General features: G+C 48.9%; 8 protein-coding genes across 8 annotated transcripts; 3 read left to right on the top strand and 5 right to left on the bottom strand.

The window, feature by feature from the left end:
• Positions 1-1,565: 1,565 nt before the first annotated feature.
• On the top strand, positions 1,566-2,160 carry CNBB5130 (hypothetical protein; the record flags this gene model as incomplete). Its single annotated transcript, XM_771892.1, has 4 exons — positions 1,566-1,626; positions 1,689-1,803; positions 1,859-1,928; positions 1,990-2,160. 4 exons carry the CDS (start codon positions 1,566-1,568, stop codon positions 2,158-2,160), a joined length of 417 nt encoding a protein of 138 aa, XP_776985.1.
• A 704-nt stretch (positions 2,161-2,864) lies between these two features.
• On the top strand, positions 2,865-5,188 carry CNBB5120 (hypothetical protein; the record flags this gene model as incomplete). Its single annotated transcript, XM_771891.1, has 3 exons — positions 2,865-4,108; positions 4,170-4,402; positions 4,467-5,188. The coding sequence occupies 3 exons, from the start codon at positions 2,865-2,867 to the stop codon at positions 5,186-5,188; spliced, it is 2,199 nt and encodes a 732-aa protein (XP_776984.1).
• A 144-nt stretch (positions 5,189-5,332) lies between these two features.
• Positions 5,333-6,023, bottom strand: CNBB5110 (hypothetical protein; the record flags this gene model as incomplete). The annotated part of the gene is made up of 4 exons (XM_771890.1): positions 5,333-5,494; positions 5,563-5,643; positions 5,760-5,857; positions 5,960-6,023. The coding sequence occupies 4 exons, from the start codon at positions 6,021-6,023 to the stop codon at positions 5,333-5,335; spliced, it is 405 nt and encodes a 134-aa protein (XP_776983.1).
• A 408-nt stretch (positions 6,024-6,431) lies between these two features.
• On the bottom strand, positions 6,432-7,849 carry CNBB5100 (hypothetical protein; the record flags this gene model as incomplete). Its single annotated transcript, XM_771889.1, has 4 exons — positions 6,432-6,439; positions 6,492-6,509; positions 6,570-7,573; positions 7,638-7,849. The coding sequence occupies 4 exons, from the start codon at positions 7,847-7,849 to the stop codon at positions 6,432-6,434; spliced, it is 1,242 nt and encodes a 413-aa protein (XP_776982.1).
• Positions 7,850-8,054: 205 nt separating this feature from the next.
• On the top strand, positions 8,055-10,629 carry CNBB5090 (hypothetical protein; the record flags this gene model as incomplete). The annotated part of the gene is made up of 4 exons (XM_771888.1): positions 8,055-8,151; positions 8,210-8,636; positions 8,686-10,525; positions 10,585-10,629. 4 exons carry the CDS (start codon positions 8,055-8,057, stop codon positions 10,627-10,629), a joined length of 2,409 nt encoding a protein of 802 aa, XP_776981.1.
• Positions 10,630-10,840: 211 nt separating this feature from the next.
• CNBB5080 (hypothetical protein) lies at positions 10,841-14,360 on the bottom strand (the record flags this gene model as incomplete). The annotated part of the gene is made up of 8 exons (XM_771887.1): positions 10,841-10,856; positions 10,906-11,071; positions 11,122-13,188; positions 13,236-13,332; positions 13,378-13,476; positions 13,523-13,735; positions 13,789-14,071; positions 14,122-14,360. 8 exons carry the CDS (start codon positions 14,358-14,360, stop codon positions 10,841-10,843), a joined length of 3,180 nt encoding a protein of 1,059 aa, XP_776980.1.
• A 1,028-nt stretch (positions 14,361-15,388) lies between these two features.
• Positions 15,389-18,335, bottom strand: CNBB5070 (hypothetical protein; the record flags this gene model as incomplete). Its single annotated transcript, XM_771886.1, has 9 exons — positions 15,389-15,621; positions 15,673-16,104; positions 16,157-16,697; positions 16,748-17,051; positions 17,103-17,248; positions 17,298-17,879; positions 17,925-18,036; positions 18,094-18,241; positions 18,290-18,335. 9 exons carry the CDS (start codon positions 18,333-18,335, stop codon positions 15,389-15,391), a joined length of 2,544 nt encoding a protein of 847 aa, XP_776979.1.
• An 834-nt stretch (positions 18,336-19,169) lies between these two features.
• Positions 19,170-21,608, bottom strand: CNBB5060 (hypothetical protein; the record flags this gene model as incomplete). The annotated part of the gene is made up of 9 exons (XM_771885.1): positions 19,170-19,225; positions 19,280-19,572; positions 19,636-19,735; positions 19,786-20,440; positions 20,481-20,891; positions 20,943-21,289; positions 21,344-21,433; positions 21,480-21,525; positions 21,579-21,608. 9 exons carry the CDS (start codon positions 21,606-21,608, stop codon positions 19,170-19,172), a joined length of 2,028 nt encoding a protein of 675 aa, XP_776978.1.
• Between the last annotated feature and the right edge of the window lie 125 nt (positions 21,609-21,733).

Here is a 21,733-nt window from a genome sequence, read left to right as displayed (position 1 = left end):
GGAACTTGCCACCGTGAACAGTAATTAATGTGTCGCGGGAAACTTGTCCCAGAAACAAACGCGCCGTGAACGAGATTCGCTTGGTTGGAGAGCTGTTCGACAATTTCAACAAGTATACGTGCATTCACATTCTATTAAACCACACCATTAAGCAGTGCTAGCTGTAGATTCTATGAAAACCTGTGATACTGCCGGCTAAATAAGGCTTATTCAACTGACTATAGGAATTGGCTTACGACGAGGAATAAACCCCAGCAGCGAAAAGCACGTCATCCACTGCTTTTTTCTTTCATTCCGTTCTTTCCCCTCGAAAGGATCCTTTAGAACCTGAATGCTGGTTTCTTTCTGAATACAGAGTCATCCAACTCCGGCCGGGGAGCTGATATTTGACGATGAGAAAACGGCTCAAGAGCGCGGCGTTTGCAATCTCTTTCGACGGCGTAATAAAAGCCCACTTTGGTCTTTTTACTAAGAGGATTATTAAAGCGATATCACCCACATCAACGCGTCGAGTGTAAAACAATCTTCTTTGCCATCATGACCAAATCTTGCCAGCCGCGTTTGGGTTTGGGCTAAGCAATCCCACATGAAGGTAGAAGTGCTCCTCTTTCAACAAAACAGCGATCCAATCCTAGATATGTGTTCAAAAGGTAGTAGCATGTCTGTCAATCCCTATTCGCGAATTCCGAGTAACAATTCTGGAGGATGTGTCGGGCACAGTATTCGTATTGCACAGAACAAGACTTACCAGGGTATTACGCTGCCAGATTTCCAGTTCTCTGCCCCCTCACTCCTCAGATCTCAATCAAGCAAGTGTGTTCATATCTCAATATCCCTCAAAGCCTTTTCACCCGTTTAAATGCTCGCATCATTTAGCCATTCCATTTATTCTCAACTTTTAGTTAAGCTGATAGAGGAAATGAGAGAGACAAAGATGGCTTGTGTATCAGGTAACAACTGGAGATGACATCGTGGTCGGGAACTGGGCCTTTTCGAGTGACAGAGGCGCAGTAGGCTGCTAGCTTCTGAGCTCGGCAGATACGATATGTTGGCGCCGTAGAGGCGTTGTCGATGAGAAGACTCGATAATCGTCCGAGATGGTCTAGATAAATTGGTATGCTGTATGCAGTATCTGGATGCATGGATGTTTGTTTGACGGACAGCGCTCTGGGTGGACAAAGGGATGATGGAAAGACGGGATTACAAGCTGGGGACACACTTCAAATCGGCGTTACGGAAAATACCGGTGCCTGGGAAAATTCATTTTTCACTTTGATTTATTTACGGGGGAATTACAAAGGGAGGAAATGATTTATCCACTCAAGTCACGTGACTTTTCATGAATAATTGAATTATGGATTTTCTATAACGCCGTAATGCCTATTCTCCGAGATAAACAAACACTCGCTCCTGGTGACACGGCCCAGCGGGAAGATATCTCAGCCAGTATATAAACCCCTGGCCCTCGAGATATTCCCACTTCTCATCAACAACATCAATTAAGTCTTTTCCCACTCTTATCCACTCTTCTTTCAAACCAACAACACCACAACACATCTATCACAATGGCCCGAACAAAGCAGACTGCCCGAAAGTCCACTGGTGGTAAGGCCCCCAGGAAGCAGCGTAAGTCTTGGAATTATGCAATCTTGCTTTTGGCTTGGTCATCAACTGACTTGCCTCTTTAGTCGCCACCAAGGCTGCCAGGAAGCAGACCACCACCTCTGCTGCTGGTGGTGTCAAGAAGCCCCACAGGTACAGGCCCGGTACCGTCGCTCTCCGAGAAATCCGACGATACCAGAAGTAAGTCTCTTGCCTCTTGCCTCTTGGGTTTTTGATGACTAACAGCCACGCCTAGGTCTACTGAGCTCCTTATCAGGAAGCTTCCCTTCCAGCGACTTGTCCGTGAAATCGCCCAGGACTTCAAGGTAAGCCCAGCCTTTTAATTCTTGGCACCTCGACGCGCCCGCGCTGACTTGGCTCCTCTAGACCGATCTCCGATTCCAGTCCTCTGCCGTCATGGCTCTCCAGGAGGCTTCCGAGGCCTACCTCGTCTCCCTCTTTGAGGACACCAACTTGGCTGCCATCCACGCTAAGCGTGTCACCATCCAGCCCAAGGACCTCCAGCTCGCCCGTCGTCTCCGAGGCGAGAGGTCTTAAGCAGCTTTTATTAGCTTGGCTTTTGTAGACTAGTTTTTTCGGTGGAGGATGGTTTTTACACTTTCGATTTGCTTCTTTTCTTTTATTGCTAGTGCCGGCTTTTTTAGTGTTGATGCAGCCTGGCCTTGATAACTCTGGATTTTGTTTCTGCTGCAGCGATTGGGATTATCAATTTTCACGGTGCATCGCTTATTAATAATAAAACCGAGTTTAATACAAAGCCAAAGCCAATACTATTGGCCAGGTGGCGTGGCTTGAATGTTGGCGACGAACAGGTTTTTGATGGCGGCGAAGCGCCTTTGAATGGGAGATGAGCGCCGGTCAAGCAGAGTGGAGGTTCGGCCCCGTTTCAAGTCCCCCAAGACTGCAAATTAGCATGTCTACAAATAAGTGTAATCGTGTATAGAAAGAACAATCAAGCGTACAATACGAGACTCGTAACCTTGACGCTGCCCTTGGCCAAGCATGCATACCCTCTGAGCGTCAAATATGCTTTGTCCGTTGTGAGAGCTTTGCATTACTATTTGTGTGGACGCCGCATTAGAAATTGGGAAAAGTTGACTTGTAATCTATTTGTAATCCGGTTAGAAAAAACTCACATAAGGGGCCTCTTGCGCGCCCAGTCTGTTTATCCTTTCGTTCCACTTTGTTTTATTTCTTTCGCTGTCTCGTTCATTCACACATTCTTCCCTTCTTGATTCAAAATGCAGCACCACCCCGCGGTAGCAGCACAGCCGGGCCGCACTATTGCCCCTATCCCGCACCACCGCCCACAGCAACCCCGGATCACTCCTTACACACCAAACGTACGCGACCTCAACCCAGGACCTAAGAACAGACTCATCCTCGCCCTCCGCTCCAACATCCCCTTTGAAGTCGACTGGGCGCTACCGCAGCTTGTTGTCGCAAGTTTCGACCAGTCGGACGGGTTCAAGCTCGAGGCATGGCCAGACAGCATTTGCGCGTTGAAGGAATGGCCGGCCAAGTGGCTTGAAGGACTAGAAAGGGAAGCTGCAGTGTTTGAGATGAAAGCTGGGCGATTGGATTTTGAGGGGGACGAGAATGATGAAGAGGGGAGGATGGCAAAGCGCAGAAAAAGGGATCTGGCGCTGGGGGCGGTGGTAGAGTGGGAGAACGATCTCAAGGTGGAACAACGGGCGACCAACTCTTTGCTCGTCCTCAGAAACGCATCCTTCAACGCACCCAACGCAAAGATCCTCTCAAGCTCAAGCTTCCTCGCTTTTCTAGCCGATTTCTTCTCTTTGCCTCTACCGTTTCTCCAGCATCTTTGCCTGAGAACCCCAGAGCCTATACATCATATCCTCATCATTGTCCAGTCCATCTTCCCCCATTTGCGCGTGGACATGCCAGGTATCGACCGCATCAAGCACATCTTTGGCGTCGTCTTCCCTCAGCTTTTTGTTGATACCCGCGATATCGCAATGATGAACAACCTTATCCCTCTCATGATGATGGGCCAGACAATCCCCAATAACCACCCTCCTCCGCCTGAACTCATCCCTCATCTTCTCCAGCTTCTCGTTCTCCGTCCAGCAGGCCCACTTCTCGATTTGACTCTTGACATCCTCATCTCCCTCTCCACAAATCCCATCCACTCCCGTGCCATACTTTCTCATACTTCTTTCCCGCATCATCTCAAATCCATCACAGCCTTACTCGAACATCAAGCTCGTCCGGTGGTGAATGCCCTTGACCCACCGCCTTCTACGAGAGGGAAAATGGTGCGTAACCCAGCGGGACCGAGTTGCAGAGCAGAGGAACTTAATCAAAGGCGGACGAAGGAACGAGAGGCCGCATTGGGACATATGGATCCCATGGCTGGAGGTAGACCGGTGTACAATGAGGTAGGGGATAAGCCACCGACATTTAGTCCGGCGACGAAGAAGAGGCTTTTCAGGATGAAAGAACCCGAAAGGTCTATCGAGTGGTGAGTCATAAATCATTAACCACTACTTGAAGATGTACAACAAGTTGACTTTGGTATGTAGGATGCACCAGGCATTCGTCTACTCATCGACAGCCCAAGTCCTTCAAGTGACATTCTGGCACGCCTACCGAGATTTCTTCACCAACCCAGCTTGCGTAGAACCAATGTTGAGTGCATCTGATGTGATCAAGAATGTCACTGCAGCTTTCCCTGGAGCGAGCGCAAAAGTTTGGACCGATGCGAGTGGTGCGCAAAAGTTTGTGATTGCTGGTGTCGGGTTCAGGAAGCGATCAGGTACGTGCAGTCAAACTTTTTGGATTTATAGTCGAATCGCTAATGAGAACCAATAAAAACACAGATGACGATGAAAGGTTTACATGTTACTGGCATGCATGCACCCAACGGTACTCAGCTACCAACCCCGTCCAACTGCTCGAACACATTAGCAACTACCATCTCCAAACCTTTTCTGCACCCCAATGCCAATGGGGCTCATGCGATCACAACCTCTGCACGTACTCTCATCTCCTCACCCATATCCCCCTCGGCCAGCCTCCATCCTCCATCTCCGTCCCTGACGCCATCTCTTGCCATATCGCAGACCATAGTAGCTCCGTCTTGCAGCGCAAGATCACCAATCGTACCGTCCCTCCTTTATCCAGCGTTCGTCTAGCCGTTCAGGGGGCATTTACCCCTGTCGACGCTCGTCGACAACCTACTGGCGCCGCCCTTCTCGCGGCGTTACTTATCCGTAACCTCGCCCGTACCCTCCGTGCCGAGATCTCGCTCGCCGTGCCCGAATTGTCTCATGCTCAAACGCAAGAAACGGCAGATGAAGCTCAAGCGAGAAAAAAACACCTTCTCGAAGAGAGGTATGGATTGCCAATCCCGGATTCGGTGTTGAAAGAAGAAGAAGAGGAGCAGGCGAATGTGCAGCAAGGCCAAGATTTAGATATGAGTGAGGAAGAGAGGGAGAGGGCGAAAAAGGCGTTTGAGAATGTGGAGGAGAGGATTATGAAGGTCATGTTGGAGAATGTTAGTGGGATAACGCAGTATCTTGGTGATGCGCTTGGGCTGTAGAAAGCAGAGTGGGAGATAAAGTTGCAGAAGCTTTGGTATTCCAAGACATGTCTCAATTGGGTCTTTAGGGTTTAAAGCTATGTAATGCATAATCGAGGGAGTTTCATTTACAATCTTTGTAAATACTTTCAAGTATTAAGAGCTCTAGAGCTTCGCCTTATTTGGCAAAACGGCAACACATTCAATCTCAACATCCGTACCCTTTGGTAAAGACGCGACACCGATACAACTTCGAGCAGGGGCAGGGCTAGGGATACGTTTGGAGTAGGCTTCGTTAAGCTCGGCGAATGTCTCATACGATGTGATCTATTGTTTTGAGCATATTGAAACATAGTTAGTCAAAAAAGTGAACGCGAGGGGAGGAACGAACGCACAAAGATGGTGAATTTGACGGTATGTTCCAAACTTGTTCCGTGCGCTTTAAGAACGGCATCGAGGTTGTCCATAATTTGGTTCTAGACCCATAAACAGCGGTCAGTCTACATATGCACCCTACCCCTCTGTGGATCAGGAGACGATTGGGATGAGTTGATAACTGAGAACTCAGTGGAAAGGAGGAGGCAAGACGTACGACACGGTTGGTGATAGGTCCCTTGACGAGCTCGCCATCAGGGCCTGCACCAATTTGCCCCGAAGTGTAGACGAATCCGTTGGAGATGATTGCCGGAGCTACATTTTTTGGATTTATCCAAAAGATGAGGGTTTAAAGTTTAATCGTCAGTGTCAGGCTGTGGTGAGCGGAGATGATGAGCAAAAGACAGAGACACGTACAGAAGACAGGGAGGGGAGGGGCGATACCCGCGACTTTGTTGGCGATTCTTTCGCCGGTGGACATTATTTAGACGAGTGTCTGTAGTAGCCTGATTGATTTACTGGTAGTAGGGAAGAAGAAGAAGTCAGATTTGCACCGAAGAGACTTTTTATAGGACCGGGAAAGAGGCATGCATGCTGGGGGTATTGTAATTTCGGCTCTTCGGTCTTCTTATTCTCAACAAATTGCCGATCCGCTCATTCTCTTATCAGTCGTGCCAGCTTGTAAACTGAACACGTTAGTTCGGCCTTTCCCTAGACACCCTATTTGTAGACCATATATGCAAAAGACGACGCTAGTTACAAATCTGATAAAAGCTTGTACATGCATAGTCTACATGATGTCTTGCCAATACTTGTCCCCTTAATATTTCGCCCACCTTTTGAAGCATCTGATTGTATATATATTTTGAAATGAATATGAAGAAGAAAATTATTGCACTAAACAGAGTATCAGTATCCGATAAAGTCTTACGAGCAAAAGAAAACTTACAAAGAGGATCTCGGAAATCTAGAAAAGAAGAAATAAAGAATGTTAGCATTTGACCATACATTTCAAACAGCAACTCACGTTTTTGGCTGTTGTGGATGTACCCAACCTTGGTCTTGAACTGCTCCCTCTTCGATTGGTCCTGGAAATTCCTTCCTTGCTTCTTTGCCCACTTGGCCTCGCCCGCATTCCTTGCCTTCATCAACTGCTGGCCCCTACCAAACGCGCCGTGTCCACCAGCAACGGGTACAAGTGCAAGAGAAGGGTCTGCAAGCTTTTTCCTAACAAGGGCAACTTTGAGGGCAGATTGGTCGACGTCAGTGTCGTCCGAAGGACGGTAGCGTTGATCATAGTAGACTTTAAGGGAACGATGGCCGAGTGTACGGCCAGACGGAAGGACGAGGGAAAGACCGTCAGCGGCCAGTGCGACGCTAGCCTTTTTAGGTCTTTGAGGTCTGTCAGAGGCGTCCGTAGCTTCTTCATCTGATCCGACCTCTTCTCCATCCTCGTCCTCCCAGTCTTCTTCATCATCGTCACCTTGGAAATCGTAGAAGTCCGCCAACTCTGCACGATCTTCGTCCGTCTCATACGCAAGCTTGCAGTGGTTCTTGTCAATCATGTGTTTTCGCACAGCTTCCAAACTGCCGAATTCCTTGCCGCCGTTAGGGCAGAAGATACAAAGATTACCCACAGCCACCTTTTCACCGAGGTATGAAAGGAGGCCGGCAAGGTCAATGAGGATTTCTCTGTCGGGGATGAAGAAGCTGTGGATACTAGACATGTGACCGACGTTTTCATCGACAGTCTCGGAGTGGCGGGTACAGAAAAGACAGTCTGCGGGTTTTATACGTCGTCGGAGGTTGGCCATCTTCTGCTCAAAGTCACCCTCTTCGTCGTCCTCGCTGTCAACATCCATCTCGCTCGCCTCATCCTCCGATCCATCATCGTCCTCGCTTTCAACCTTGGCGGGGGCGGGAACAGGCTTTTTACCTAACCGCTCATCAGATGCGGCAGCGGCTTCTCTGTCTCGATGCTTTTTGGACTGAACGTGGGTCCTGAAAGCGTTTTCAGATGAGAATTGCTTGCTAATATCACATCAGTATTTCGTCCTACTCTCCTCCATTTTTTTATTTTTTAGCGTAGACTCACTTGCAAGCGGCACAGGCCAAACTTCTAGGGTCTGTCCTGACGGCATTCTGTTCCCTCCTCTCCAAGACTTTTTCGTTGAAAGAGGCCGCAGCGACTGGAGGAAGGTTTGCGACCCTACGCTTCATGTTGTAGCGGTGCCAGTCTGTCAAGAAATGGGCGCGCTGCTCATCGGCAGCCTCGAATGCGACACGGCATGAAATACAGGTGAACATGGTGAAGAATTTTTGTGTAGTTGATATAGATGAAGAATGAAGATATTATGATGATCCAAATGGCCAAGCAAATGGCTGATGAGTAATGAATGGGTGGCGGCGAAAATTAATTATAAAAAAAAATTAAGGTGGAGGTCGGGTTTTTTGAAGATTTGTTTTGACGAGTTCACCATTCATCTTCTCTATCCAGATTCAAGCGGGCGAAATGGCAGCGATAACTCCCTCATGGGCACTCGAGACAACGGCAGATGGAGAGGTAAAAGAGAAGACATCAGGTCCAGGCGGTCAATGGCGCGCTCTCAGTACGTACACCCATACATCCTCCTGCTCCTCCATCACCACGAGCTCACACTCGCACAGATGTTGGACCCGACCTCATCCGCTCCTTGTTGATACGCAAATTCAAGACCCCAACGCCTATCCAAAGAGCAGCTATCCCTCCCGCTCTCTCCACTCCACCGAGGGATATCCTTGGTATGGCCAGGACCGGTTCTGGTAAAACTTTGGCGTACCTTATTCCTCTTCTTCAAAGAACTGGATCGACACACCATGGACAGGGCCCAAGAGCTTTAATTCTCTGTCCGAGTCGAGAGTTGGCGGTGCAGATCTATACTGTCGGAAAGGATCTTGCTAGAGGGATGAACAAGGGCAAGGGAAAAGGAAAGAACAAGAATGAAGACGAGGAAGATGAGGAAGGCAAGGGTAAAGAGGGACTGAGATGGGCCCTCATCATTGGTGGTGAAGGAATGGACGCTCAGTTTGAAAAGATGTCCTCCAACCCTGATATGTAAGTAATTTCCTGTCGTTCTCTATAAAAAGTGTGCTAACGAAAACAGTGTGATTGCAACTCCGGGTCGATTCCTCCATCTTATCGTTGAAATGCACATGGACCTTCGACACCTCCAAACGGTCATCTATGATGAAGCCGACAGACTTTTTGAAATGGGTTTCGATGTCCAACTTCAAGAAATCCTTCATCGTCTCCCTTCGACCCGTCAAAACCTGTTGTTCTCTGCTACTCTCCCCTCATCCGTGGCCGAATTCGCAAAGGCCGGTCTCGTGAACCCTCTCCTTGTTCGTCTTGATGCCGAGCAAAAGATCTCACCTGATCTCGCCCTCAAATTCTTCTCTGTCAAACCCGGAGAAAAGGAAGCGTCTTTACTTGTTCTTTTGAGAGAAGTCATTGGCAAACCCAATCAACCTGAGCCTGCCGATCCCTCTTCTGCCCCTCAGGCTATCGTCTTTGTAGCTACCAAGCACCACGTCGACTATGTCGCCGAGCTTTTACGTACGACCGGGTACCGCACCTCTCTCATTTACAGTTCCCTCGACCAAGTTGCCCGTCAGCAGCAACTTGCCGGTTTCCGTAGTCATCAATCCGATGTCCTCGTCGTCACAGACGTGGCTGCCCGTGGTCTCGATATCCCCATCATGGACCATGTCATCAACTATGATTTCCCTGCTGGTCCTCGTATCTTTGTTCATCGTGTCGGTCGTACGGCACGAGCCGGTCGAAAAGGTACCGCGTACTCCCTCATCGTCAAGGAAGATTTCCCTTACCTCTGCGACCTCCATACCTTCCTCGGCACGGAGCGTATGGGCGAACCCGCAGACGTTCTGCGTTCACTCCCTATTGAGCAGCTTAGTGAGAATGTCGAGTACGTTTTCCATAACCTTGACGAAACTGCACCCCATATTACTGCTTTGCGTAACGTCATGCGCAAAGGTCAAGGCATGTTTGAACGTTCTCGTACTAAAGCCAATCCCACGTCTTATCGTCAAGCGAAATCTCTCGCTTCCGCTCTCAGTAATAATCCTCCCCGAATTGATGACATGTTTGAGGATGCGATGGAGGTTGAGGTGAATGAAGAAAAGGCTAGATTACTCGCCAAAGTGGCAGCGTTCACACCGTCTGAAACTGTGTTCGAAGTCGGAAAACGCGAGAGTGAGAGCGCGATTATCATGAAGAAGAGGAGAAAGACAGTCGACGAGAGGCAGAAACGAGTCTCAAAGGCTGAAGCAGAGAAGAGTACAGCGAGCGGTATGGAGAAGGCCCCCGTGAAAGAGCTTCCCGCACCTCAACTTCCTAGCAAGAATTTTAAAGACCCTTCCTTCTACCTCGACCATACCCAACGCGGAGCGGAAGCTGAAAAGGGTTACTCTCTCAAATCTGGCGTCGAATCTCTTTCTGGCGCGATCACTGATATGACTGCCGATGAAGGTACAGGACCGAAAGCCCAAAAGGCCAGTCAACTCAGTTGGGACAGGAAGAAACACAAGTTTATCAAGAAAAATGGTAGTGCTGATGGAGAAAAGATGATCAAAAGCGAAAGTGGTGCATTGTTGCCTGCTAGTTATAGTAGTGGCAAGTATCAGGAATGGAAATCGAAGAGAAGGCATATGCCTGATGGGCCGGTGGAGGCTCTGGCTTTGGGAGGTGGCAGGAGGGGAAGACATGGACCACCGGGACAGAAGAGAAAGGCAGAAGATGGAGATGGGGGAGAGGATGCTGGTGGAAAGGGTAGGAAGGATCAAGGAAAGAGCAAGGGCACGGGTAAGGGCAAGGACGATTTCAAGCAGAAGTCTCCTGGAAAGCCTGGCAAGAAGGGGATCAAGCAGTCCTCTGGGCTCAAATCTGCAATGGATATCAGGAAACAGAGGGAAATCGCGCAAAAGGTTCGTTGTACTGCGACTTGCGATATTTTGAACTTTGCTAACGGGTCATTGTACCACAGAGAAAAGAGAAGAACGCTCGAAAACCCCAAAAGTTCAGAAAGTAATTTCTCATCCATATATCTATGTAGAACCGGTGTTCGATTGTGGACTCATGTATACATTATTCACTTGGGTGTCAGGAATACAGGACTCGTAATGTCTCCTATCGTACTATAACCACGGTCGCAAAACGACGTTAAACAGCCACACTCCGTAAACAGGTCTGGCTATATATGCAATCATCATTTCATCAAGAAATTAACATTAGATCATTGCTTAGAACAACGTCACGCTACATAATCATTAGTAAACTGGCCTTTATAAACGATCCGACAACTCACAAATTACTGGGGAAATCGGTCCTTCCAGGCGTCCTTCTAGCTTCATCCAGCAACTCTCCAGACCACCATCCGTCCTCTGGGGTGCTAGTGACGGCAATGATATCACCTGCCTGGAAATCAAACTCGGCAGCAGTTTGAGCACTGTAGTCATAAAGCGCCTTGACATCTGTATCGCTCATCAGTGCAACTCATGATCAGATCAGAATAAGCACTCACAGAACATGACAGGGAGTCCGGTAGTCGACCATTGTCCTGTAGGGACCATATTAGGCGGGGGCTGGTTCGGCTGCGGACTAGGCGTTCTCTGCTGTTGGTGTTGTTGTACGTATCCTTGCGGCTGTTGTGGGCTAGCTTGGTACCCATATCCTTGCCCCATCGCAGGGGATGGGCTCAGTGAACGACCATATGGTTGACCAGACTGATATGATTGCTGAGATGGTTGCATAGCGGGTGGCTGAGGTTGAGGAGATGGGCCGCGTCCACCATAGGCATTACTTTGTCCGTATACAGAAGGAGGGCGCTGAGAATAGTTAGGTTGAGGCGCCTGGTTCTGCTGTTGAAGGTATGGCGAAGGTTGGTGCTGAGTGGTAGAGGAGTACTGATTGTATGCAGGCTGGGCAGTTTGGTTAAAAGCCTGTGGAGCCTGAGATTGCGCTTGAGAGGCATAAGCCTGCTGAGAAGGAGGTTGTTGCTGCTGTCCGTAGCCCGACACTGGTCTATTGCCTGAGATGGCCGGCGGACCCATAACAGAAGAATTAGTTGCTGAAGGCTGTCCGTAAGCTGGTCCGTAGCCTGCGGGCGCAGCAGCAGGAGTAGGGGAAGAGCCGGACGCAGAGACACCATACTGTGAAGTTCGTTGTCCAGGATAGCTGCCCATCTGGGGAGCAGTTACTTGGGTCGGCTGAGCAGCCGGTTGCTGAGCTTGGGCTTGAGCCTGTTGCTGCTGATATTGCCTCCTATACTGCTCCGCCATAGTGTCCTGCGCCACGCCACCCTTGGCATCCAAAGAGATACCCAAATTTTGAGGCCCCAATGTACCAGAAGTTATGACAGGGCTAGGATCCGGTGAATGGAAGACAGGAGGTTGCGGGCTCGGGCTCCGTGCGGCATTGCCAGCTCCTATGCCAACGAACCCTCGTCTAGGCTGAACACCAGGTGACGGGGGAGCTTGTTGATGCTGTTGCTGCTCAATATATGAGTTTCTAGAAACATTGGACATGATGGAGCCAGCACGAGACCTTGATCTCGTCTCACGTTCACCAGGGAAGGCTTGATGGTACTGCGAAAGGACCTCATCTGCAATATGGGTCGCCGGCTGTTTGGGAGCTTGCATCATCGCGGGTGAAGGTGCCCGAGGGGAGGCGGGATGGAAGGAAGGCGTAGTAGGTCGAGAGGTAGGGTGAGAGCCGACAACATCATCTGCGAAGTTGGAGTAATTGACGCTTTGGCGCTTGCTTTCAGGTCCGCGGGATGATTGTTGTCGGAATTCGTCCATGGACTTGGCGAGAGCGGCGGCCGTATGGCCTCCAGGGGGAGGAGAGAGGGTCGAATCGATAGGTGGAGATCGTGATTGGGCGGGAGCATTCTGCTGGAACGACATGCGGTTAGGGGCAGGAGAAACTGGAGACTTGATTCCATGGCCATACATGCTGCTTCTCACAGACCCAGCAGCAGATACCGCACTCTCTGCTCGCCTGTGAGATGCATTACGCCTGACGCTTCCAGGAGGTGGAGGGTCCCGACGCAGATCGGCCAATGCCTTTGCCATAGGGTCTTCTTCGTCATTGATATTCTTCCTAGGTGAAGGAGGTCCTTGACGTGAGGGGACACGCGGCTCGGGCATAGTCAAGATAGCCGGAACAGGAGGTGGAGGCGTAGGGTTATACTTTGAAGAGTCGCCTTGAGAAGCAGGGGAGGTGGCTGACATTCCGGGAAGGGCAACTCCACCGAATGGAACTTTGGGGGCTTCTGGTTCAAGCGCAGTTGGAGCGGAGACTGGTCCGTCTTTCAGCGTAGTTCTAATCAAACCATCAGAGATACCATTGACACCCGACTTGGCTGATGGCTGCTCTCGCTCCTTTGCAATCTCAGGCTGCGGCTCAGTTGTTGGTTGCGGCTCCAGCTCCGGTTCAGGAGTCTGCTCTCGCTGTATTTCCCTAGTCGATTCGCGAGAGGCGATTGGCATAGGAGGCTTGGCCGAAATTCGCATAAATTGTGCGACATGAAATGTGGCTTGGGTAGGATAAGATTCCCCGGCAGAATAGTTGATGAAACGAGGGGGATCTAAGACAGTATCAGACACCTTTTCCGGGGACATAGAGGAAACATACCAGGAATCATATCACCAGTACCCCATCCCTTGGCAAAGTTAACGATGTCGTTGATTGGCTCAAACTGCTCAAGCTTCTCTCTAATCCGCTCACATGACTAAATCGCCATAAGCGAAATCCGCAATAGCGACATCAAACTCACACTGTCGTCTTCAACGCACACTTGCGACACAGCATTGGCATAGACCCACATAAGATCTTTTGTGATCGCCATTCTGTCTTCTTCGAGGTCTTGTACATGCTAGCTTCCCATCAGCCTCTTCGTCAACCACAAAGCATCGACTTACGTCACAGAAGTTCTTCCATTCTTGCTCCCACTTCTGATGGGTTACTTCCAATACCTTCACAAATTGCCTAAAGTCGTTTTCGTTCGATCCAATCGTCTGCCTTACTCGGTCCAATTTGGTATGCAACTTCTCCAATTCCTTGCCTTGAGTGAGTGAAGATTGAGCGGTGTAAGAGTTGAGCTTGAGACAGTCTTGCTCGTATCGATCTCGGGCCTGTAAACCGATTAATCCTAATGGAGTATGACCTCTGCATATGTTTAACTCACCTTTTGTACGTGACCTTCTTGCAACCCCTTGTTCTTATGCGCTTTCTCCACCGCTGCCTGAAGACCCTTCTTCAAGTTTGACATCCGCATGCCCAGTTCTGCCGAGGGATTTTCCACAGTTTGGCGTATTTCGTTACTCAATGACGAATGGTAGGATGCTTGCTGAGCTGTTTCAGAGAGCAAATGTTGGAGAGAATCTGCCAGATCACCAATTTCATCTTTACCCAAGGAGAAACGAGACAGCTTGTTAAGCTTTTTCGCGTACTCGTCCTCAATAGCAGCGCTATGGCCAGAGTCTCAGCTTTTGGCATTAAAAATATTGACCTGACTCACCGTTCCTTCCAGAATGCTCTCAATTCCTCAACCGTCCGCCCTGCTCCTCTCAGTCTCGCCATGATAACATCGAACCCTCTATCCCCCGGTCCCCAAAAAGCATTGCAGTAATTCAATCTCGGATCTTGCAATTCTTCTTCAGCAATTTGATTGCTGTTGATACCGCCGTTTGGTCCATTGTATAGCTTGTACAGTGATGTCGAGGACTGCGAGCGGAGTGGCTCTATAGATTGTGCCATTTCGGCTGTATCGAATGGATTCTACGTCTTGAAACGGGCTTGAACTAAAAGGTGTCCGTTAAATATCGTTATAAATGGTCGCGAATAACTTCTACTCGGCTTAGATACCAGCCAAGATGTAAGATGGAGTGGCGATGTGGATGTAATGTGGCTGGACATTCCAGAGGTCGTGTTCTTGTGTCATGTTTGGTTGCCATCTCTTACAGATCACGTTACGTAAACATAAAAATAAGTGGGATCGGGACACCGCAACACCGGAGTACCGATAGGAGGAAGAGACGACAAACTGAAAGGCAGTGAGACTGAGTTCGTTCGTTCGCTTTTCCAAACTCACCCAAGGGGAGAAGGAGCGATCCTGTTATCATGTCACAAACAACTGGCAGCCACTGGTGCATGTTGTCATTTGGCTGGTCATTGATTGACTAGTACTAACTGACTGGTATTCTTTTCAATGTATAGAAGCAGAAAATGAATTACTCCCTCTACCACCGTCATCGCACCGCACAGATGTTCTCACCTCGTCCGCCCAAGATTTATATTTTTGGAAATTCTTACGGAAGATTTGGTTGAGTTACGAAATACTGGGATATTTAATGGTTAGTCATGCTCTCTAACTTAGCGATAAAGACTTCAATATGACCGCCGGGCACCTATTAGTGGGCGTGTGTGAGAGAGGTACGTCTAGGTTGAAGGAGGATTGCCACTGGAGGTCGAAGACATGGCCGGAAGGCACCTAGACACACCGGACTCGAGAAAGATTAGACTGAATATATGCCTATAGGAGATTTAGAAACGAGTAGATGGCCATGGGCTATGGCGTGATTAGTGCTGATATGAGGAGAGCCAGATCGATTTTGTTTTTCAATCGGGTGAACTAAAACTATTCCGATGAACATGCTGGAATGCATGACTCAGTGGTTACTATCTTTCTTTATTGTCTTGATTGTTGAACACTGATAATGGCATAATGTCGAAGGTCAATGATATCCCTTGATGCATAGAATTCTCTAGTCTTCTATTTTATTCAATCATTGAGTCCTCTTGGTAAGCTTGTTCAGGATGACATTCTCCATTGCTCTCATAACGTCTGGCTTGGTCCACAAGCTCGTTATTATGTACACCACGTTACCGAGGGGACGAGAGTGGATTTGGAAAGGAGAGAAAGGAACGATGTCCTCTGCAGCGGCATCAGATGACGAAGGGGTGACAACGACTTGACGGAGTGCGGTAAGGAAGTCGAGAGCCGCGTGGGAAGAGTAATCTGCGACGGTCTGTCAGATAACAAAACATTCAAGAGATAGAGCTAGCTCACCGTTCTCATCATCTTGCAGCTCGATAGCAAATACGGTCCCCATAGCCATAGCACCCTTAACACCTTCAGCCCGACTGATATCCTCAACAAATTCCTTCTTCCAGAAACTCCATCTCCCTTCAACGCCCTTCTTAACTCCCCACATGTTCTTCTCGCCTTGCCATCCGCCCTTGGCCTCATAGTTAGTTGTAAGTTTCATCGCCTCTAGCGCCACGGCACATCCGATTGGGTTAGCAGTGTATGAATGACCGTGCAAAAGGGCGTCGACCTTGTCAGGTGACAGAAATGCCGAGAATATGGATGGAGAAGCGAGGGTGGTGGACAGAGGAAGGAGGCCACCAGTAAGAATTTTGGCGTAAGCGGAGATATCAGGAGTGTGGCCAAGAACCGTAGCGGCAGAGTTATAGCCGAAACGGTGCAAACCGGAGAACACTATCGATCCAATAAGCCAAAAGAGTCTGGTTCTACGGCATCGATTGCTCACCTTCGTCATACAAAACAGGAAGACCCTGCCACTCCGCGCCAGACCTTCTCTTCAGCCCCTCCAACTCTTGTTCAAACGATCCGCCATCCCATTTCTCTCCAGCGAATAGGTCCCCGCTCGCTCTGACGACTTCAATCATGCATGATTGGAACAAAGGGTCGACGAACACCATACCTCCCGCTCCAAGACATGTTGGCTCCATGACGAGTGCACCAAACTTCTTGCCTTCCTTGACTAATCGTTCAAGAGTTGATCGGATGTGAGCACGATAGTACGAGGCTAAGGGAGAAGAGGAACGGGATGAGATGTCATATACGTCCTTGAAGGAGGGGAATTCGAGTGCCCAACCATCGGGAGTAGATTTGCTGGAAGAAGCGATAGAAGAAGGAAGAGGCGACCAAGAGTCAGGCCCGGTAGTGAGGACAGTGGGGACACCGTTGACAAATTGGACCATAGGAGGTGAGAACCAGTGTCCTCTGCCCTTGTACCAGTCTACAGCTTTGTTGTAGGTAGAAGCTTGAGTAGCATCCATAGACCCAATCTTAAAACCCCTCAGCACGTATTCTCACGCCAAACCAGGATGGGACTCACAGTATCACCATGGTAACTTCCCCTTAGTCCAATAACTCCGACATCACCACCCATTTCCCCATCCCACCCGTATCGCCTACCTGCCGCCCTTAGCGCCATCTTCAAAGCGACCTCAATAGCTGTACTTCCGTTGTCCGAGTAAAACACACGTGACGCCCAGCCCTCGCCAACAGTGGAGATGAGCTTTTCGGCTAAAGAGAGGGCAGGGGCGTTGGTTCCACTAGGGAAAAGGACGTGGCCATAGCGACCGGCAGCGGAAGCAGCCGCGAGGGTGAGGTGCTCATTGGCATGGCCATGGGACTGACTAAGGGCAATCGTAAGGCACAATGACAATGTGACAACAATAAGGACATACGTGAACCAACTGGCGGAGCCGTCAAAGTAAGACTTTAATAGGCTCTCACTCTTGGAAGAGGGAGCAGATTCGGGCTTGGCATAGTAAGAGTCGAAGTTATCGCCGAAAGCCGAGTCGACGACCATAACATCTTCCTTCTTGTCGATCTACAGTTCTCAGTGAGTTAGTAGCACGGCTGATCTGAGATGTACTTACCAGCTGATGTTGAGTAAACGGCCACCAGATGCTTTCAAGAGTCCTTTGGGGCATCCCTCCCAGCTCCTCTATCCTCCTCTTATGCTTTTCCTCGAGCCATCTTGCCGCATCGCCCACACCTCCACCTTGCTCGCCTTCAAAGTTCTTCTCCACTTCCTTGTACCATTGCTCCAACCTCACACCGTCTTCCTCAACCGTACCATACTTCTCTGGTGGGGGCTTGATTGTCCAGTAACCGATGCCACGGTCTCTAAAATACTCTTCAAGGAAGGTATGGTTGCGGTAATAGGAGTCGTGCAAGCACAGGACGGCCGAAAGAGAGTAACCTCTGAGAAGCAAAGACTCGTAAGCCGAGATGGTAGTTGAAATACCTCCCAGATGTGGTGATGCGACGAGAACGGAAGGAAGCCTAAGAGATCGAAGAAAGGTGGATTGGGTGTGCGGAGGATGGAGCGCTGGAGAATGAACGCCGCCTGCGGTCTCTACGAAGAGGCAACCATCCTGACCATCAAGTTGTTGAAGACACTTATTGGCATGAGCCTCAATACCTCTGACAAGCTCTTCATTGGTTTTCGGAAAGGGCTACATATATTAAGTCATAGCCAGCAAGTTATAGATAAAGCTCACAAGGTCGGGGGCCAACTGTGCGGCAAGATGAGGTGACATAGGTTCTCGATATTGATACAAGTTGTGTGTCGAAATGTACGAGCTGTAGGGTTTGGTGTTTCGCTGTACATAGCTGTAAATATTAGCGCAGTCAGCATCATCTACTATTGATCCATATATCCATTCTCACCCCGTATCTGATTCAGAGTCAGGGCCAGTACTGACGGGCTTCAAATAAAACACCCTTTTGCGCGGCTCTTCAGATTTCGATACATATCGAGATGCAGACGCCCGGAGCAAAGCAGTTGTGAGCAAGGTTTTTCCAACTTCAGTGTTGGCTGATTCAAATGTTAGCTTGAATGAATATCAGTAGCAAATTGGCTCACCTCCGAACACTTGATGGACTCGAAAATTGGGAAATAAGAGGGGCATTGTATCGAGTCGATCCGCGGAGAAGCTCGATCACCAACTAGCGTTGTCCTAAGCTTCCTGGAAATATAAGAGAAGGATATGTGTACCCTTGCTTTTGCTCCCAGCTATAGGAATACAAATACGCTGTGTATTTTTTTTATTTCTCAAGCAGGGCAGGTATAACTACGTATAACCCCCAAGAAAAACGAGCGGACGGACGGATGGTCGACGGACGACCGGCCGTTTAATTACCGGCGGTCGCCGTGGTGGAGGTCCGCTTGTTGACACTCCCTACGGTCGATGGCCAGCTTGATCCAAGTTTGATCACACAGTGGGAAAAATAGCAATTGAGCGAAGCGCGAAGATAACCTCGTTTTCTTCTTAATTTAGATAATTATGCCCTATCAACTACCACCCGGACCATGGTGAATTCCAAAAAGCCCCGGAAGACTCCAAAGGCTAATGGAAATGTATAATAGGAGCCTAGAACCTTCGAACACCGTTTCCTGTTTTGACAGATCGCGGCGGACGCTATTGTGAACGCACCAGCCGCAAAGTAGAAGAAGGTGATGCTTGAACCTTTTTGAAGCTACCGATGATATTCTAGAACAGGTCATAGGACAGCTTCAAAAAGAATATTCATGGCTCAGGAGGGTCTGTAAAGTGCTGTGAGCATCATCATGGTGCTTATCGCCTTCTTATGATAGCCATCATTTGATGTGGCCGCTGCCTGCAGCTTACTCATTTTTGATAATCATATACTAGCCTTTCGAGCCATGAAGGAATACTGTCCATACAAACAAGTGATGCACATTTAGCAATATCTGCAGCTTCATTAAAACCACAATGAATCATTTAGCGGAACATGCTTTGCACCCTTCTGCTGACCTCATCCGGTGAGCTCCTCACATCTGGTCGCATGTTAGCCCACCATGTGTTGTACGTTCAAATGATGGTGCACTCACACTTCTCCGCCCCCTTACTCTGACATCTCGCCGCAAACGCCTCATATCCCTTCCTCACCACACCTTCCACCTCCCTGCCCACTGAATCTCTCATTTCTGGATCTTGCCTATTAAGCGGATACCTCGCCATCACCCCTTCAAGCTCGCCAAGTCTCTCGAAGAACGCAATAGAAGATTCTTTCAAGTTATGTCGTTCTGAAGTAGGCAGCTGAGGGACGGCGAATCGTTGAGTGTGAGAGTGGGGTGCTGAAGTGAGAAGAGAAGTGAGTGATTGGAATTCGGAAATGAATTGGCTACGCCAGAAGAAAGGGGGGGATCAGTATACGATGTGATGCTGGGAATGATAACAGACTTACGTTCGGGCATCTCGCACAGCCTTGTTTAACATGGCTTCGGCACCTGGACCGGTGATATCCGAATTTGACTGGATAATCAACATGTTACGTATATGTGAGACTTTGAGGCAGATCAGTTACTTTGTTTCTTTCAATTGTCATAGAACTTACCATTGTTGAGCAAAAAAGCCTGGCCTATGGGTCGTTTCATCCCCTTTGCCTTTGCATGCAGGTGATTCAACAATGTGCCCAAAACATCCGCCACGAAAAACTTTACGATCCCACCCTCCTCATCTGCACTTCTCACATTACTCGGCAACTCATTCAACCCCATTAACCAGCTTCTCTCGGATTTGCTTTTCCCCAACAATCCTTCCACAACTTGCTCATATTCCATCAAGCTCTCAAGGTAAGTGATTGTAGAATACGTGATATCGCTGATTACTGAAGTGGGCGGCCCTTCCGTCGTCGCGGAACGGACGTCAACGAGCATCTCCGGGAATGAACGGAGCGAGAGAGAACGGAGAGTGTTAACCGATTGATCAAGGGCAGTGACGAGTTCAGTGGTGGCGGGTGATTGGGGTGTACCGAGACGTGAAAGGCAGGAAGACATGATGTGATCCCATTGCGGTAATAAGCGCGAGACAGATGCATAAAGGTCGAGAGCGGTGAATGTATGTCTGGAGAGATATTTCTTCAGAGTAGATAACGTGGGAGAGAGGGCCTTATTGGCGAGTGTTATGGGAGATGCTAGAGTCTGAGTGAGGATTGTTTGAGGTGGGTGGTTGGGGAAAAGGGACTCGGCAAGCATCGTTTCCCCCTGTTGCTTGTCAGCTTGGGCAGTTATTCATGGGGATCAAGCTCACTTCTGCAGCGTGCATAATAGCCTCCCAGATACTCATGATATTGCCAACTTTCCCTCTGCCACCCTGGTTTTCCCAAATGCCTCCTTCATCGGCCTCTTCCACTTTGATCGCCAGCGCATTTAAGCTTCTGCACATCCAATCTCCTCTCAGCCTTGCGAATTGGGAAACGGCATCTTCAAATATGGGCTGGATAATACTCAGAGTCTTTGGAGTAGGGTTTGCAGGATTTAGATAGACAGTCATCTTTGTGGTCAAAGGTAGAAGGGTGTTGAGAGATGGAAAAAGGTTAGGAGGGGTGGGAGGACCGTTGTTGAGGAGAGTATCGACATCAAATGTTCTTCCCATACCGTCTTTAGAAAGCTTCAAGAAAAGTTGTGTCATCGACCTGAAACCAGTCTCCACCAACTGGGTCTGCCATTCTCGTCAGTGAAACCTCAGGCTTGGCGAACAAATTACACTGACTAGATCTTTGACACCCGCTTCTCTTGCTCCACCCCTACCCTCCATCAAGCCTTTATACATCCTCTCCAAATCATCGATGACCCCATCCAGCGCACTAAAGTATTCCCCCAAGGCCATAATATCAGGTCCTCTTGTCAGGAGAACGACATCATCTGTAGGGGTTGTGGAGCGCGAAGGGGGCTTGGAAGATGTAGAAGCGGTCACATGGGGCGGAATAGCAGAAGCGGGTTCCACAGAGTAGCCTTTGGTAGTGCTGGATGTGGAAGCTTGTCTGTTAGCGGCTGGACGAGAGTTTGGAGTCGAAGCGACCGGTTTTCCTGACAAGTAGCTGAGTAGGGCGTCTATATCTGCAGGCAATAAAGTCAGATCCAGAGTTTCCGTACCCATAAAATTAAACGTACTGGCATCTTTCCTTGTCAATGGTTGAATTCCAAGCGGAACAATGGCCTTGTCTAGCCTGTATAACCTATTGTCAAGCTGGCCAAGTATATCTATTTGACGTTAGATCATAATCAAGACTAAAGATCATTTTCTTACTTGTCATACGTTGCCCAAGCTGGTTTGTTTTGAGGAGATGTTGATCCTGGTATGATTCTGATCAGTCATGATCCCTATCACATTGTCCAACACACGTACCAACAAAGCGAGGTCGGTTTCTTCGTCCATAAAGTTTATTGATTACGCTAGTAGTTGTATCTTTTATAGGGTAAATGAAAAAACCGAAAGGTCTTTATTAAATTTCACAGCCTTTGGAGGTATTTGTTCTGTTTCAAAATGGAGAAGTAAGGATG

The sequence above is a fragment of the Cryptococcus neoformans genome, chromosome 2 (assembly GCF_000149385.1).
Source record: "Cryptococcus neoformans var. neoformans B-3501A chromosome 2, whole genome shotgun sequence".
NCBI lineage: Eukaryota > Fungi > Basidiomycota > Tremellomycetes > Tremellales > Cryptococcaceae > Cryptococcus > Cryptococcus deneoformans.
This window is presented reverse-complemented; position numbering and strand designations above follow the sequence as displayed.